This window comes from Cloeon dipterum, chromosome 2, assembly GCF_949628265.1.
Source record: "Cloeon dipterum chromosome 2, ieCloDipt1.1, whole genome shotgun sequence".
Classification (NCBI taxonomy): Eukaryota; Metazoa; Arthropoda; class Insecta; order Ephemeroptera; family Baetidae; genus Cloeon; species Cloeon dipterum.
The window spans coordinates 4961554-4978618 of NC_088787.1; the positions used below are offsets into that span (position 1 = coordinate 4961554).

General features: G+C 43.1%; 1 protein-coding gene across 1 annotated transcript; it reads right to left on the bottom strand.

Annotated features, from left to right (window-relative positions):
• Nucleotides 1-1462: 1462 nt before the first annotated feature.
• egh (beta-1,4-mannosyltransferase egh) lies at nt 1463-16563 on the bottom strand. The gene is made up of 5 exons (XM_065477151.1): nt 16319-16563; nt 15937-16140; nt 15091-15288; nt 13590-13997; nt 1463-4506 (listed from the first exon to the last, which is right to left on the bottom strand). The coding sequence occupies exons 2-5, from the start codon at nt 16138-16140 to the stop codon at nt 3934-3936; spliced, it is 1383 nt and encodes a 460-aa protein (XP_065333223.1). The 5' UTR covers nt 16319-16563; the 3' UTR covers nt 1463-3933.
• Nucleotides 16564-17065: the final 502 nt, after the last annotated feature.

Here is a 17065-nt window from a genome sequence, read left to right on the forward strand (position 1 = left end):
TTTATTAGATCTCGAGATGATAAAATTGTGCAGTCTGCGCAGCGATGAGGATTTGCTGCACAATTATTGCCGACGCACGTTTTTTTATATAAGAATTACTCATCACGTTCCTCTTGACGCGTTTTATCTCAAACGTCTCGAACTTTATAAATTAATCAACTGTGTGCGTCAGCCATCGAGTCAATTGTCCCATTGAGATCAATCATTCTGCCCAGCGATCGATAGTCCATTGGAATTTTTCGATCTATCAGCTGAAAATAAAGATAACGCAGTTTGCTTCTGTCACGTGCGACAGTAATAATAATAATAAAAGCCCGCCTTATCTTTTTTTTAAATTAAATTAAATTTAACCTTTTTATTTATACAGCTCCCTTTTGCCCTTTGAAATTAATTGCTTCCGGGGTGAGAAAAATTATGAAAATTTTACAGTAAGAAGAAAACTCGATTTTTTTTATATTTTCAAAATTTGCAGAATTTTGAAAGGGGTGTGTGTTTGGCCTGATTTAAATTCCCCAGTGGATAGTAGCGTCAAAAACTGCATAAATTCAGAAAGCTGATTAAATTTCCAGTTTTTCCTCTTGAGCAAAATTTTCTCAAATTTAAAATTTTCGAAGAAAATTCGTCTGAAAATTTAAACTGGCCGTTTTTGGGAAAGATCAAAAGACCCAAAATTAAATAAATCGATTTGAGAATCCCCTCAGATAAATTATTTTTTATCCTTTCAATCATTTTTATGATTTTCAGGGGTAAACTCCGACCCTTATGGCTATCAGAGACTCCACATAACACAAATACATTTTATTTATTTATTTACAAAGACAGATTCATTTTTATGATAATAAAAACGTAATTAAAATGATATTTTAGTGAAATTCGGCCTTTTTTGTGACAAAGCGAGAGGCGACAGCGGAAAAGTGCGTGCCACGCCCCCTCTGTAGACCAATCAGATGGTTTTTGCCAGTTTTCTCCAAAATTTCCAGCGCTTGACCATGTTTCCTCACGTGATTTTGAATCCCCTGATCGAGATCTATCTGAAAACGTAAATCTCTCTTCGGGGAAATGCGGAATTTCAGTAAAAATTGCGATTGCAAAATTCCTTTGAGAATCCTCCATTTAAAACAATGCTAACTTTTAGGCCAATTTTCTCCAAAATTTACACCGCTACCTGTATTTTTTTAACTGAAAATTATCCTTATGACCTAATCTGTATGTGCCGGGAAATTCATTTCTTTAAAACAACACGCTTTAGAGTCACGTGTAAAACAAAATTAAGAAACAGATTCGGCTCGAGTGTGTCTCATTTTTTTTATTTTACGCAATCGGTGGTCGTTGTCTGTCACGAGATTCTAATCAGCAGCCCTCCGGACGCTGCGGAATGCGAGGAGATAAAAATTTTAGGAGAGACGACGTGTGTGCTGTCAAAAAGGGAGCAGAAAAGAAGAAATAAATAAAACACATTCGATCACTTGATAATGCGTGCTTTATTCATGTATTCAACCAGCGCGTAAATTTCTCTATTTCTCATCGCACAATCACGCATCCGCATCCACTCACTCAGAACATACATTTAATAATAGCTTTACAGGAGAGTATTGCGACGACTCAAATTAAAAAAAAAAAAAATGACGAAATATTCCCTCGCGATGGAGGGACGAGAGACCAAACAGTGAATTCAATGGCACATTCACCTTTTTGTGCGTTCCGATGTGCGCTTTGGGTGTTTTTTTTCATTTTACAATAATAATTATTACAATTTAAACAACACGTACGTACATACACGTCATCGATTTGTGCTCTTTTGGTCCGCGCGTACATCGAAAAATTTTAATTTAGCTGTCCAGCTCTTCTTTCGTATAAAAATGCTTGTCGGTCGACCCATAAATAGCTTTGGTGCAAAAAGCTGCCGTTTTATCGGCTGCTCGAGACAGTCGGAAGTGTTCAAATACGCCTTAAAATTACCGCCAAAATTGCAGGAATTCGGTAATATACGGTGGCGCCATCTGTGGACGCGGGAAAACACTTCCAACTGACGCAACGCAGCGAATTTGCGGTTAGAATTATTACAATTAAGACACTGACTGGCCAATGCTCGATTCGTGGCTCACTTTTTGCAACTCGTCAGTCTTTCCGCGGCTCTTCTCTCTTTCTATATATTTTTGTTTTCTCTCAAATTCTCGTACTCGTAGGGTTAAGTAGTTGCACACGCACTCAATAAAACGCTCGCTACACCAGCTACGAGTGTTCTCTGCTCTCTCATTTTAGGTATGACGCAATAATAATAATAATAATTATATATTTGCATAACAAGGTACACTGCTATGATATTTACACGAACAAACGCACACACATGCACTGACCGGTCGACAGGGCTCTTTCTCAGTTGTATATTTACAAAATTACGCAACAACGCGCGAGTCAGTCGAAACGCAAGAGTAAAAAGTGAGGAAACGCGGGGCCTCGGGCCCCAAAATCATACTCTTTATTGCTCGGCTGCGGAATGCAATGGCTCCAGCATTCGTCCCGATCCGCCACTGCCCCGAGAATTCATTATTTTTTCGAATCTGAAAGAATTCCGGCGGAGGCGCCATCTTGGTGGGCGTGTCAGGTGCCCGAATGTAAACAACGCTACGAATCCACCGATAAGGAAAGGAGAGGAAAGCTAGGAGATGCGGAACAGCGGCCAGAGTCACCAAAAGAGGGGTGGGGGAAACGTCGCTTGTTGGCTGGTTTTTCGCCCCCCACCCCTTTCCCTATTTCGTTGACTCTGGGCGCTGTTTCGCATCTCCTAGCTTTGCTCTCCTTTCAGATTCGATAATTTAAAGAATTTTTAAAACAAAGATGGCCGCGGCGGCTTGGGACAAGTGCGGAGGACCATTCGGCTGCTGAAACGGCTTTACAAGTCGTCGAGAGTGAACGCGGTGTGTGGCCCCAATATGGGAAAAAAGTCATTTTTGCATTTTTTACAACACTACGGCGCTCGCCAAAACCGAGCCTTTCTTCTTTCTTCAACTTCTCGTCTCGCGGAACATTTCGAGGGGGGCGGGGGGCTGCTGTAAAAAAATATAATCCAACGCAAAAGTCGACACGCGAATCGAATACTATCTTTGCTTGTCATGTGTGTTTTTCGCAGGATTAACAACACGGACGCTTTTTGAGCTTTTGCTGCTGCTGCTGCTCTAAATACTCCAAGCTTGCCAAGCTTTTTCTTTGGTCCGAGCCAAAACGGTGCTTTGCTTTTCGTGATAGAGGGATCAAAGAAAAATTCTAATTTAAAGATGATATTCGATCTGTCTTTGGATGTCAGCTCTTTCTGCGAAAGCCACGCATCATGGCCGCTTCTTGAGGATTGGCGGGAAATTTAAAATTCAACGGAAAGCTGACAGGATTCAAATAATGAACTTGAGATTCGTAGTTAGTGTAAAATCACGGTTACACGATTGAAAATTCTTCGAAAAAGTAATCTTAGAGGCAATAACGCTCCAAAGTTAAGCCACTGCATTGCTATATGTGGATGCAATCAATCTAAACGCGAGTTAAAATTCCTCTACTTAAGCTAACTCGACTAGTTTCGGCCTCTAGAACACGGAAAAGTGCAACTTTATTGAAGAATTATTTCATTTCGAATGTTTTCGTAACGTTTGGGCGCGATTTTAAAAAATTCTCCGAATCAAAGAGCCACAAAATTGAAGCTTTCCATCGAACGCCTTGGAAAACACAGCAAGGCGGCCATGTTTGTTTCCCGACAGATTTGGCGGGAAACAAGAAACAAGGAACGAATTTCGGCAGCAGAATAAAAGTCTTTGCATCAACAGCAACTGCCAAAGAATTCTTTCGTTCGCGCAAATAACACCCGGTATCGGCGGCGGGAGAAGAAAGAATGCAAGGGGGCGTGGCATGTGGGGGTGGGGTTGGGGGCAGCGTGCACTGGCGTGTCTAGACGGTGACGGAGGCGGGCAGCTCCTTGGAGACGACGTAGAAGCGGTACTTGTGGCTGAAGAGACCCCAGATGACGGCCACGTTCTCGATCAGCACGTTGAAGGGGATGGTGCAGAGGGCGCCGAGGATGCAGAGGACGAAGCGGACGGCGCCGAAGCGGTAGAGCGAGAAGGACTTCATCACGCCGAACACGTACATGTAGATGTTGACGGCGCCGATGAAGACGCAGAGGAAGTCCATGAGCGGCGGGCACGGGATGGGGAAGAGCGCGGCCAGGATCACGTTGGACGTGCTGAGCGGCATGGTGACCCACGAGTAGCACGACACCGCCAGCAGCAGCTTGTGCCGCACCGGAATGATCGGCGAGTGCACCACCAGCAGGATGCCCTGCATCCACCGCTTGCGCTGCTGCAAAAAGTCCCACAGCGTGAACGGCGACTTCTCCCACATCTCGCCCTCGATGAAGTTGAACGTCAGACCCTCCTTGAAGGCGCGCATCGCGAAGAAGCAGTCCTCGGCCACAGAGCCGTCCGGGCCGTTGTCAAACGACACCTGCCGTTCCCACGACATCTGCGAAAATAGAGCAAACACCGGATTGTCTCATTAGTCTGGGAATTAAATCATTGCTGTGGACCAATAAGATTCTTAGACGAAGTTTCTGAGTAAACCAATCAATTCTTGAGGGTCAAATAATTAGTCCAGCGCGACGTGCGAATTTTTTTTCCCGTCAAAACAATATGAACGAATATGCGAGAAGTGCGCATGCGTGGGAGCTGGCTGGATCTGACAGAGAAGTCATTCGTACAGGCGGTCTCTCTGCAAGTGCTCAAACTAGCACTTGCGCATGCGCAGTTCTCGCAATTAGGTTCATATTTTATGGCGGGAAAAAGTTCGCACGTCGCGCTGCACTTTTTGGTCGGTAGAAATGTCCTCTTAAACTAATTCGACCCTCACGAATCGATTGGTGTGCTCAGAAACTTCGTCAAAGACGGTCATTAATCGTAAAAGTAACAAGTTTACAGCTGAAATCTCTAAAATTAACTCGCATGAACGACAATAAGAAAATTTCCATAGTTTTGAAAAATTAGCTTCAGAAAACACGCTTGAAAGTCTTAAAAATGCATTTGTTTAACATTAAAACGCTATCAGATGGGTCTGTGCAGCGTTTAAACTCATTTTACAATGCACACCACATTAAGCCCCCCTTCAAATGAAGGAGGCCTCATCTCTGGAGCCTCTAGGGGAGATGAAAAGTGAACGAGCATTTAAATACAATGCTCCTATCTTGACTCAGCACTTGTCTAAGTGTCTATTTAACCTCAGAAAGTGCTTTTAACAAGATCGTACTTCCAGTCGCGCAGAGGGGGCTACTGTGGTGTTCGAAAAAAATATTTTTAAGACTCAACACTTTATGATAAGCACTTTGGACAGTAAAAATTATAAATAAATTATTGTTTTAAGTTCAATTCCCTTTTAAAGACAATTTAATGACAGGAAAATCGTTTAATTTGGGCCCTAAAGTACCCTAAAGACGGCCCTATTTGCGCGTATAAAGAATTCAAATTAATCCTCATCTAACTACACTCATCTTAAAAAAAAATTGTAATGAAAGCTGCATCATTTTTGGCAGCGCGTCAAACGAGACTGGGGCGTAGGTCGTAAACGCAGCTGGAGCATTAACATTGCTCAGTTTTATCGCTTGTTAAATGCTAAAAAGCAGCAATTCATTCCGAATAGAAAGAGCGAAAGAGAAAGAAAGAAAGCAAGCAAGCGCGCGCGTGTGCCATGCCAACTGGCACACGGCGATTCACTCGTTCGTCACGTGACGCTAAACAAAAATACTGAATAATAATAATAGCAAAAGAGTTGCTCGTCTCTTTATACACATATTGTCTTTAGCATTTAGCAGCGGCGGCAGCGGCAGCGGCTGCGTGGCCTGTGGCGGCGGCCAAGGTCGCGAACGTCGCGCTTCTCGCAGCCTCCACATCCACACCTGCGCTGCTTGCCTTTTTCCTCGGCGTGACGTGAAAATGAAACGAGCAGGATTATTTGCGGAGTCACTCCTTTGCTGCGAGGAGGAAAGTCGAGGCGTTAAAGTTTTTGAATAAAATTTATAGTTTCCCTTTTTGGCAGTAATCCGTTTTCGGGGCCGTGACGTCGGTCGGTCGGTCGAACGTCCCGCATCAGAATGCAGCGGCACGCGCCACCCGAAGAAAGAAAAAGCAGCTTTCGACCTTTGGCTGCAGCGCGGCTATTTCGGGCCCGGCTTCTCCACTTACCGCCAATCGGCCCATTTCGCCTTCGGACAACTCGCAGACCGGCGAAATTCCACAAATTATCGCGGTGCCTTTTGATTCCGGCTCGGGATTTACGTTTTCAACCCTTTTTCCTTGTTCGTATTTTATCTCAAAACCAGAAGGAAAAAGGATACGTCTGAAATTATTTGATAAGGTTTATCTTTTTTGCTCTCTTGGTTTTTTTTAAAGTGCTGGTTGAAATTGAATTTTTATTTTTTATAATGGGAAAATCGTAATTATTTTTTAAATATTTAATCTAAATTAATCAATAATTTTATCTAAAGTGAATTTGGTTTAAAATCGTTTACTGTTTACCTAACAAAAACCTGATAAAATGTCTTCGGACAGAAATTTTTGAAATATTTTTAGAAATAAAACCGTTTTACAGGTAGCAAGACTATTTTAAGGCCAGAATTGACGTATATAATTAGAAAATTGTTTAAGCAATTCCGAGACAAAGAAAACAAGAAAATTTCGAAACTACCTGAAAATTTTGGTAATTATTTTGACGCGTTAAAAGAAATTATCGTAACCAAAGCCACTATTTCTTCATCATTCTGCTCCCTTTTAATTTCCTCACTCTGCCCGACATTCTTTAATATTTCTAGTGTTGTAATCTCACGGGAATTACTTCCACCCTTTTGCTTCTCAAAAAAGAAAAAAAAATCCACTTTAAATAATTCATTTTCGAGCTCGGAAATAAACCAGCTGTCAGTTCTGTTAGCAATTCCAGCTGTTTTCGCTGCGCGTCTCGATTTTCAGTGTTTGTTTACCCTAGAGAATTTCCGCCCAGTTCGATATCGATTCGTGGCCCACTTTCGCTGTCGCCGGCGTCGAATGCGACAACTCTGCTACTTACTCTTCCTTTGGCAAACTCGTAAAATAAAATAAGAAAAACGCACTTTCTGGAATTTTTAATTAACTTCCACTCGCATCGCATCGGCGACTAATTCGTTTGTCTTTTTACTTTTTTACTTCTTTTCTCGTTCCCATGGGCCGGCTCAAGGCTGCGGGAATTCCAAGGCGATTACACTCTTGTTTTCCCATCAGCAAACGCCGCCGATTAAACGAGCAAACGCACACGCGTAATCGAGGTGAGCATGACACCATTCGATGCACAACACAAACACGCAGAGTAAGCAATCGACAATCGTCGTCGGCGCGACGCAGCTTGCGTTCCACTTGTTTTCTCCGATAATTTTGATAAAAGAGGCATTTCATTTTTATTTACTTACTTCTGCGTCTATCGACAAATACAACAAATAGATAGTCACTCAACACTCACGTGAGTGAGCACCGTAATTCCTTCTCTGGAATTGTATCGAAAGAGAAAGACATTTAATGATGCTATGTTTGATTTTTCTTTTAATTTGGAAAATATTTTTGTACATTTTAGGGCAAATAAATAATCTAAGTCGTGGAAAAATTGCGATTTGAGACTAAACATTAATCCTTTTGTTTTTTTTAAACAAATAATTGTAATTTAATGGCTGATTTTCGTGATAGTAAATTTTAAATCTAATTTATTATCCAACGAAACGGAAAGATTTCCACATAAATTACGAAAAGTTTATTTTTAATACCCTCTGAGTGAGTAAGAAAACATTTTTCTACCCAAAACAGGAGCAATTTTTAAAAAATCAGTCTTAAAACACCCAGTTTTCCTCATTTTTCTAAAGCAAGTAATTTACTTCATCTGCAATGATATAATCTCACGTCACTTTCTCGCTCACCTTAATTAAACTAATTTAATTCTTATCTCCACGCTTCGGTACAATTTTCCTCATCCGTTTCCGACGAGCTGCGCGCTTTTCCTCGAATCCCATTTAGATTTTCCCATCGGGTTTGCGTCTCGTGTCTGGCGACCTATTTAATTGCACGATTTTCATTCGTGCCCGTCCGTCCGTCCGCCCGCCCGGCTGGTCGGTGGTGGGTCGTCGACGCGCGGTGCGATAACGTGTTTTACGACGTCGCTGCCATAAACGCCGCGCATCTCGGTGCACGCGCGTGCGTCTATGTACACACATTGAGCGTTTCATTTCACAAGAGCGAGCAGAAAAACGCTTTGCCTGAAAAAGGAAACGCAATCAGCTCTGCTTCTTTTCCAACCAGCTCTCTGCCGTGCACCTGAGATGGGGAGTTGTAGTACTTTGTAATATATACGACTGGTCGTGACGTGGAAAATGCTCTAGATTTTCAGCAAAATTGTATTTTAATTCTTATCTTAATTGCCTTATATTTTTGAAATGTTCTAACACGTTTAAAACGACACGTTAGTTTGTTTTCTTTGGATGATTTAATTATTTCAAGCATCAGGGCCCAGTTAGGGTTTTTCCTGGCTTAAGAAAGTGAAATTTACACGAAAATCAAATTTATCGATTTTATAGGCGTATTTTCAAGAAAAAATGGTTGCAGTCCGCCCTAAAATGGAATGATAGTGATTTTTTATTTAAAAAAAAATGAGTTTACATGAAAAGTAAACCCTAACTAATTAATTTTTTCCATCTAATTCTGAACAAAACCGCCCCAAAATTCAATTTTCCGAATTTTACCGGTTACGCCCCCTTTTTTTGGGCAAAGGAAATGAGTTGCTTCTGGGTGAGGAAAATTATGAAAATTTAATAGCGAGAAGATACAAAATTTCGAGTCTTTTTGAGTCTTGAAATTAATTTTTTAATTTTTCAAAAGTTGCAGATTTTCGAAAGGGGTGTGTATTTGACTTGATTAAAATTCACCAAATCAAAGTTGCGTCAAAAACTGCCTATTTCCAGAAAGCTGAATAAATTTCCAGTTTTTCCCTATTTACAATTTAATATTCCTGTCGTACAAAATGCTCCTTAAAATTTCACAAGGCCGTTAGAAAACCTTTAAAAAATTTTAGAATCGCTTTTTTTAATTGCAAGTGAGTGGTGCAACGGGGTGGAAACAGCCCTCACAATCAGAGAAGTATCAGGCGAGCTAGGTCGTCGACCTGGGCGGCCGCGGAATGCGACGAGGCGAGTGCCGCAACGCGATTGCGATGCACAAATATTATATCGCCGCTTTGCCTGCTCTCCTCTCTTTCCTCTCACTTTCAAAACAAATCAAACACGCGCTTCGCCACAATTCACAACAATTATTTAAATTTGCCTTTTAAAAAAGAAATTAATTTAATTCGTCTGGAGGAGGAAAATTACGAGCAATTGGCGTCCAGATGTTGGGACGATTATACCGCGCGTTAATTATGGAAATTGGCGTCCTTGACGGCCGCACGCTGCCGCCGCGTGATCCTGCCGTCGAGTGAAATGCAGAGCTTTTCGTTGCCCCAATCAATGGACGAAACGAAAGACGCGAGAAAGAGAGGCGAGGAAATGGGAGCGAGCGAGCAGGTTGAAAAGCAAAGCAAGGATCTGCTCCACTAACTCGCGCCGCCGCCGCCACCGCGCATTCCGCTTCGTGCCGTCTTTCTTTTCTGCTAATAATTGTAAGCGTCGCTGCGAAATATGTATTCCGAAGGCGAAAATAAATATCTTTGAGCTGGAAAACAAATCATTAAAAGTAGGAGAAAAAAATACTAATTAAGACTTTAAAGGGAAATTTGAGCTTAATTTATTTTTAATTGAATATTGAGGAATTTTCTTTCTAAATTACTCTTAAACAACACGTTGAAAAGATAAGATAGGAAGCTCTAATTTATGAAATAATTTAAAATTAATTCTCAAGATGGCAGAATTTTTTTAAACGCGACACATTTTGCAATTTTTTGGTTCTGTAAATTTATTGTATTCTGGAATTTAGCGGGAATTCAGGAACAAATCGTCACTAAAATATAGAATAATTTCAGGACCGAGAAACAATTAAATTTCAGATGTTGCCAAATTTCTCTAAACATTAAACCGTTTCTCAGTGATTTTTTGCTTAATTTCAATTTCTCTCGCCTCGATTTGTCCAACAGTGTCTGAATTTCCCTTTTGATGATAAAAATCCTGATTTAACAACTAAATTTCTCAGAACCATTACCAGCACTTTGTATATTTTTCGCTTTTTCATAAAAATGGTATTCTAGAACCACTTTCCAACTAATTAAAAACAAAAATCGACTCATTCTGTCCTTGCATTTGCATTTCCATGCCTAATAGATCGATTTTCCATCAAGGGCGAGAGGAAAAATAAATTTTCAGGGCCGGAATAATTCGAATTTGATTGCCGGCGGTGATTATCGCATTGGTATGAGGCGCGGAGAATGCGATTGTGGCTTGCTGTTTGGCAAACAAAAGGATTATCTGGCGGTAATCGAGTCATGAATAATGAATCGGCGCGGCGGTGCCGGCGGTCGGCAACCCCGCGTGCGTTTTCTCGCGGCCACGACACACAAACAAGCAGCCAGCAGCACCAATTGCAGCGTGCGACGCCTGCGGAATGCGAAAACGAGCCGCTGGATCGCGTAGCAAAAATAAATAGACGCCAGATAACAAATTTCACGCTTCCTTTCCGTTCCTCCTAAATCGGTCCCCTTGTTTTTCGTGAGGAAATGATTTGACTTTAATATAATATATCATGCTCCAACAGTGTTTTAAATTGTTATTTAATTTTTAAAAATACAGCATTTAACTTATCTAAATTTATTTTTAACACTGGGGCCGGATTCACGCGACTAATTGGCGAATCGACCGTTAGATGACACATCAGGCGAATGCAAATGTAACAAAATACGCGGGAATGAAATTATTAGGTCGGCACGCCCCTTTTTCAACGCCTCTGATTGGTCGCTGGACTCTCTCCCGATTGGCGTCCATTATTTCGACGCCATATTCACTTCTGACCGGATGGAAACAAACACAGATCGCAATCCGGACCCCGGTGGGAATTACGACTGCGCAGAAGGTTTTAAATTGGGTCACGCATGCGCAGTGATGCGTTTAGGTCTCTCAGTGAGATGAAGAAGCGGTCTGAACATACTGCGCATGCTTAAGATGCGCACAAGTTTACTGCGCAGCTTCAAAAAAGGCGAATTTTTTTTAAGCTGACTAATATTTTCGCTGTTATTTATTTATCGAATCGACCGCTAGATGGCACATCAGGCTAATGGAAATGTAACAAAAATTGGCGGGAATTAAATTATTAGGTTGGCACGCCTGATCGGCCTCCATTACTTCGACGCCGTATTGACTTCTGACCAAAATAAAGAGTGAAGCAGATATTTGACTAAGTTAAAATATTATTTATTTCTAGAAAATAGAGAAAAACGAATTTAAAATTAATTCAGCGCCACCTTAGGCTGATTAATGGCCATGAATCTAATTAGAATGAAACCAATTATAATTAATGTATTTCTTGACTCTAATTTAATTATTAAAATTAAATTTATAAATATTTTGTCATGTCTTGTTGACACTTTCATTGGCGTAGATTTGTCGAGGGACTTATCGAGCGGCGCCAGCGCTAATTTGGCCGGCGAGATTTCCACGCCGACTGTGAGCGACGGACGGGCCAAAGTACACAAATAAAGCAAGCGCAGTGCTGTGGCAACGGCGGGCGACAAACAAACGAACGCCACGCGGCTGCTTGCTGACCCAACTGGCTGCGGCTGGGTGCGAAAAGCAGCCAGCATTCCCAAAGGCACAAAGGCAGACGCTTTCCGGGCCGGGGCCGGCCGGAAGCTGCGCTGACTCACCCGCCCAATTCGTGGAAATGAGCAACGAATTTTCCGGGATGCGTTCACATTTTTAAAAAATCGAATAAAACAGATTTTAAAACATTCGGAGCAGTTGAATGCTAATATAAATCATTTTGCCTTTTTCATTGATGTCTTTCTGGCAGGGCTGCCAGATTTTGACACCGTGTGAGTCGCTAATTGGCCGAGATTCATCTCTCCAGCGGTGGCGTCGGCACCCGAATCAGCGCCAATTTCTCGCTCCGCGGCCTTTGTTCCACTCGGCGGTGCAGCAACCGACCGCTTTTCCTTCTCTCACATCAGTCAGCGCGCCCCTATCCCCGATGAAACGCAGGCCTAACTGCGTCCGACTTTCTTCCAAATTAGGCTTTGATTGCAGTTATGCCACCTTTCAAATAATCCGGCCCGACAGTTTTAAAATTGACGACCGCTCCTTAATTTCATCACTGTTATAAAACAGTTAATTTTTCACCCCTTCGGTGTCCGATTTCATGTGACATTTGAGAGGCCGGCGAGATTTCCGCCTCGACATGTGCAAAAAGGAGAGAATAAAAATTTGGCATCATGCGTATGTAGTATGTGCAGCTGGCGGAAAAAGCAAACGTGGGCGGAGTTCGGGTGTTATCAACTCCACTTTGAGTGAATCACTCGACTCGAAATAACCGCGTCACTTATCAGACGCACAGATTCTTCTCTCGGCCTCTGCGGACGCGATAAGGGCCGAGATTTGGTCGAAAAGGCGGCAAAGGTCGCTCAAAGGCGGAGGGGCGTAATGTCACGCAGCGCGTGCCTCCATGTTGCGACGACCAGAGGCCAGTTTTTATCTCTTTGAGGGAAGGCAATTAGTCATTTATGAACTTGTTTTGCATTCCGGCACGAAACAATCCGAATTAGAACGATTAGTCATAGCGCATCCGGCTCAATGGTCAGGTCGAAGGGCGGAAGATCGATTTTCGCGTAAGATTGGAGGATCTGGCCATATTGTCATGAATTTGGAGGTCAAAGTGTCGTTTATATTCTGCTCACTTGAGAAATTAGACAGTCCAAATCGGATTTCTTGCCTAACATGAATAAACTGTTGGTGTCTGGGGTATCAGGTGACATTGCGAGGGTTTATGTAAGGCTTCTCCAGTCGAAACACCATTTATTGTACGCTTTTGACAGCGAGTGTAACTCCACGTGACACGGCTTACCAGAGGAAAACAAGTGTTTTCGATTTAGCCTTCGTAATATCGAATAAATGAATTCAAAACTTGAAATCATGCATTACCGTGTCAACATACGGGGCTTAAACGTAGAAAGTTTTATTGAATTTCATGGTGAATAGTCAAGAATTGTTCAAAACTTGAAAGAAAATCGAAAAAACTACGAGAACTTTACAAAAAATCCGTTCGTTAGCAGAATTGGCGGGAAACTAGAGTTCGACACTAGCGCCACTGCCTAAATTCGCCACAGTGACCCTGCCCCTCCCATCAATCCATCACTCTAATGCTATGGGGAACAATGGCTGACAAACAGATTTTTAAGTTTTCCCGCCAAATCGTAAGAATGTCAGAATCAATATTTTAACGGTTTTTTGTTGAGTAATTACCATGACAAGGGAAAAATACTTAATTAAGCTGTGTTTTCTGTAAATTGAACCCATTAGCCGAGTAAACCATGGAAATTTCAGACAAAAATAAATAATTAAATAAAAATCCTACCTGCGTGACGACGTAGGAGCCCTTCCAGCTGAAGAGCGGCCGGTGGAACATGGAGAACTGGAGACGGAGCTTGCCCATGTCATCAGCGACGCGGAAGCTGTCGGCCAGCGTGGTGACCCAGTTGACGACGTCCTCGTTGGCGTAGGTGATGAGGCCCTGGCCGAACGGGTGCTTGCCGTCCAGCACGAAGTTGAGGATGCCGCGCACCGAGTTCTCCGTCAGCAAGGTCTCCTCGTCGAGGTGCACGATCCAGTCGTGCTCCGACAGCATGTTTACGCCATTCTCCAAGCAGTACTGCAACGCCCGCGACTTGAACAAGGCGCCCGTCTTGGTGCGGTACGTGGCGGGCACCACGACCTCCCGCACCCGATGGTCCGCAGACAGACCCACCGGCTTGTCCGTCACCACCTGCGAGAGAGACAATTTGCAACGAGTTTAAGCGACGACCGGTTATTTAGATATTTTGCCTTTTTGGGAGGAGGTTTAGGATGTTTTAGGAAAGGGAAATTCTCGCTTAATTACTCCTGGAAGAAGATGCTTGTGACAATTTATTCGCTTTTTCCTTTCCTGAAGACCTATCCGATTTTTTCTTGAGCTTGTCAGCCATTTTTATTTTTAAATTCATTTGCGAGGGAAGCGAAATGTTCGGCGTCAAAACAGCCGAAGAGGGGGGCGTAACCGAGGGAATAAATTATGGCGGAGCAGTTTCTCTTGCCTGCCGTGTCCGCGCCGCCATATTGTATTCCCTTGGTTACGCCCCCCTCTTCGGCGGCTGATTTCGACGCCGAACATTTCGGTTTGATGCACATAAAAAAATCTAGTATTTTTATTTCCAAAATCCCGATCGAAGGAAATATCCCTAGCAAAATCCCCATGTGCGTTTAATCGGCGAAGTTAAGCGCTGTCACAAAGGGATCTATTTTCGCGCCGCGGAGGAATCCGGACGGTCTGATTGGCTTGCGGAAGTATACGTCATTTTAAGCCTATCAAAACATCCGCGGTACTCCGCCGCGAGAAAATAGATCGGTATTGCATAGCTCGCTAACCACAATCAATTTTTTTGCGGATAGTTTCTCCCTGGCTTTGAAAACAAATTTTGCTTCTTAAGCTCTCTTGCCAACTTTTCCTGGATATTTCTTAAATTTACGAAAAAAATTCTTATTAAAATACTAAACGCTGCGAACCTCAGGTTTTCAGATTCCGTTTACCACAAGTTTTAATGGGAAAATTGGCCAATATTTTTTCTAATTAAGCGGAATGAACTTAAACCACAAAAAATCCCACTGCACCGCAAGTTTGGGAAACTCCTCGGGAGAATCCCATTTGCTAACCACTCAAAACAACACAGGGAATTCACTCGGATTTGCAATCGAAATAGATTTCTTTTTAAAAGATAAAAAAATACAGGTCAAACCCAAAGCAAATTTCAAGATTTACGTTTGTTTATTTTATTCAGAGATAAGCTAAACCGATTTCGACTCGATATATATTTTTTACTGACCTCGATCATGAAGTTCTCGAGTCCGGTGTCGACGCATCGCTTGAGGTTGCGCTTGACGTTGCGTCGGACGAGCTGCGGAAAGTCTCCACGCGTGACCACGCGAATGCAGATGAAGGGCGCGAGCAGCGGCGATCCCTTCAGCTTGACGCCATCGGGGAAGGCGTTGTACAGCGTCAGCCCCAGGAAGTTGAACACCACCTGCCAACACACGCACGCACACACACGTCGTTCCCATTCAGTGACAAAGCACAAAAAGCCAGAGATAATTGCACGCGGGCAAAATTACTCCGGATGCAGGCCCAAAATGCAGTCAATTGGAATATTTGTTTCAAAATCTTTTCGGGAAAATTACTTTCTGTATAATTACTTTGTAAATAAATATTATTTTGTTGTCGTCGGAATGAAAATTATGGAAATTTATTTAAGAAATCTAAGAGTGATTTAATAATTTTATAAAGTTGCCGAGTGTCTGATAAGCTTTTTAACGCTAGATTTCGATTTAATCCGTTAGTTAGGCATTCCAGACTTGAAAATATTTATCTTAGTTAGCCATTTGGAAACGAAGAAATTAATTCGTGGAGACAATAATAATTAATTAAAGTAAACAATTAAGTTAGCTGCATACCAAAATCTGGTTGGTTTAAATGCTAAAAAGGCAATTCAACTGAAAAACAGCCTTTTAACGAAAAAAAAAACAATCTTTAAAAATCGTATTAACGTTCAAAATGTCAATATTGACAGTGTTTCCGAATGGATTATACAAAAACAAGCAACAATCATCATTAATTCCGTTTGAAAATTCAAATTAAATGCATTTTGCGGCGTTTCAAGAATTTTCAAACCCACCTGAGGCAGTGAGAGAAGGGCGAGAAGGCGGAAAAAGTAGAGGAGACAAGTGGCGAAGACGCCGTACTGCTGCCAGGGGTCGACTCCGGCCGAAGGGTCGGCCAGGTCGCCAATCCTGGCGCCGCCGGTGAACACCTCGAAGGCGGTGATCAGCGTGATGAAGAGGCAGCAGTGCAGCGCGTGTTTCATCCGACTGCTCATCATCTGCAAGACGGACACATAGCTATTATTGCCGGCTGACCTCACCCGGCGGCCCGAATTTCCGAATTTCAGCCCGCCGGCAAAATGAGGGAGTGGCCGGCGGCCCGAACCCCGAACGCCGCGGCTCTCCGCAGGTCCGGGGCGCGGCCGGCCGGGCCGCCAAGTCCGCGTTCTGACTCACTTTGACTCGATTGATTTTCCTCCTCTTTTACTCAAGATTTGCTCGCTGTTTGTTGTTCCAACGGACGCACTCACTCACGCGGATCTCGGATTGTCGCGTTCGTAATCGTTCACTCTCACAACGGCCACATGACTGCGCTGGTACCGCTGCGAATCGTGTCCCACCGGCCGGACACCCGCTTCCACACACACTCACACGGATCACGGACACTGGCTGGCTGACCGATCGAAGCGAGCGGGCGAGACACAAGCTTGTCCCCGTCGGGCTTTAAGGTACACGGCCGGCTCTGCGCACGCGCCCCCTCCAGCACACAGGTAATGACGTCAACGCCCGCAGTCGCAGCGCCAATTATCTGCGGCTCCAACAGATGGCACTGGAAACTGCGAACTGAACCACAGTGCATGATGTAACGAGCCTAGCTGATCCGCCATCTTGAATTCATGAATTATACACCATGGGAAGGAAAAATAGGCGCGGTTTAATTTAAAAATGGCGTCACTACCAGTTCTTCATTCAAACACCCTGTCCTACGTCAAGTCTGTGAAGCTCTGAAGCTGCAGGCTTATACCTGTGTGGTTGCGGTTGCAGTGGCCGCAGATTCTATGATTCCAATGCGGTTTTAGAAGAATAAAAAGTTACGGCTTTGTTGCTAATTATGTATGCGTCATTTTTATCTGGTTTACGAGTTGTTGCTCTTCACTGTAAATGCAAATATTTATCTCTGCTCTTCTCTTCACCACTTGCACG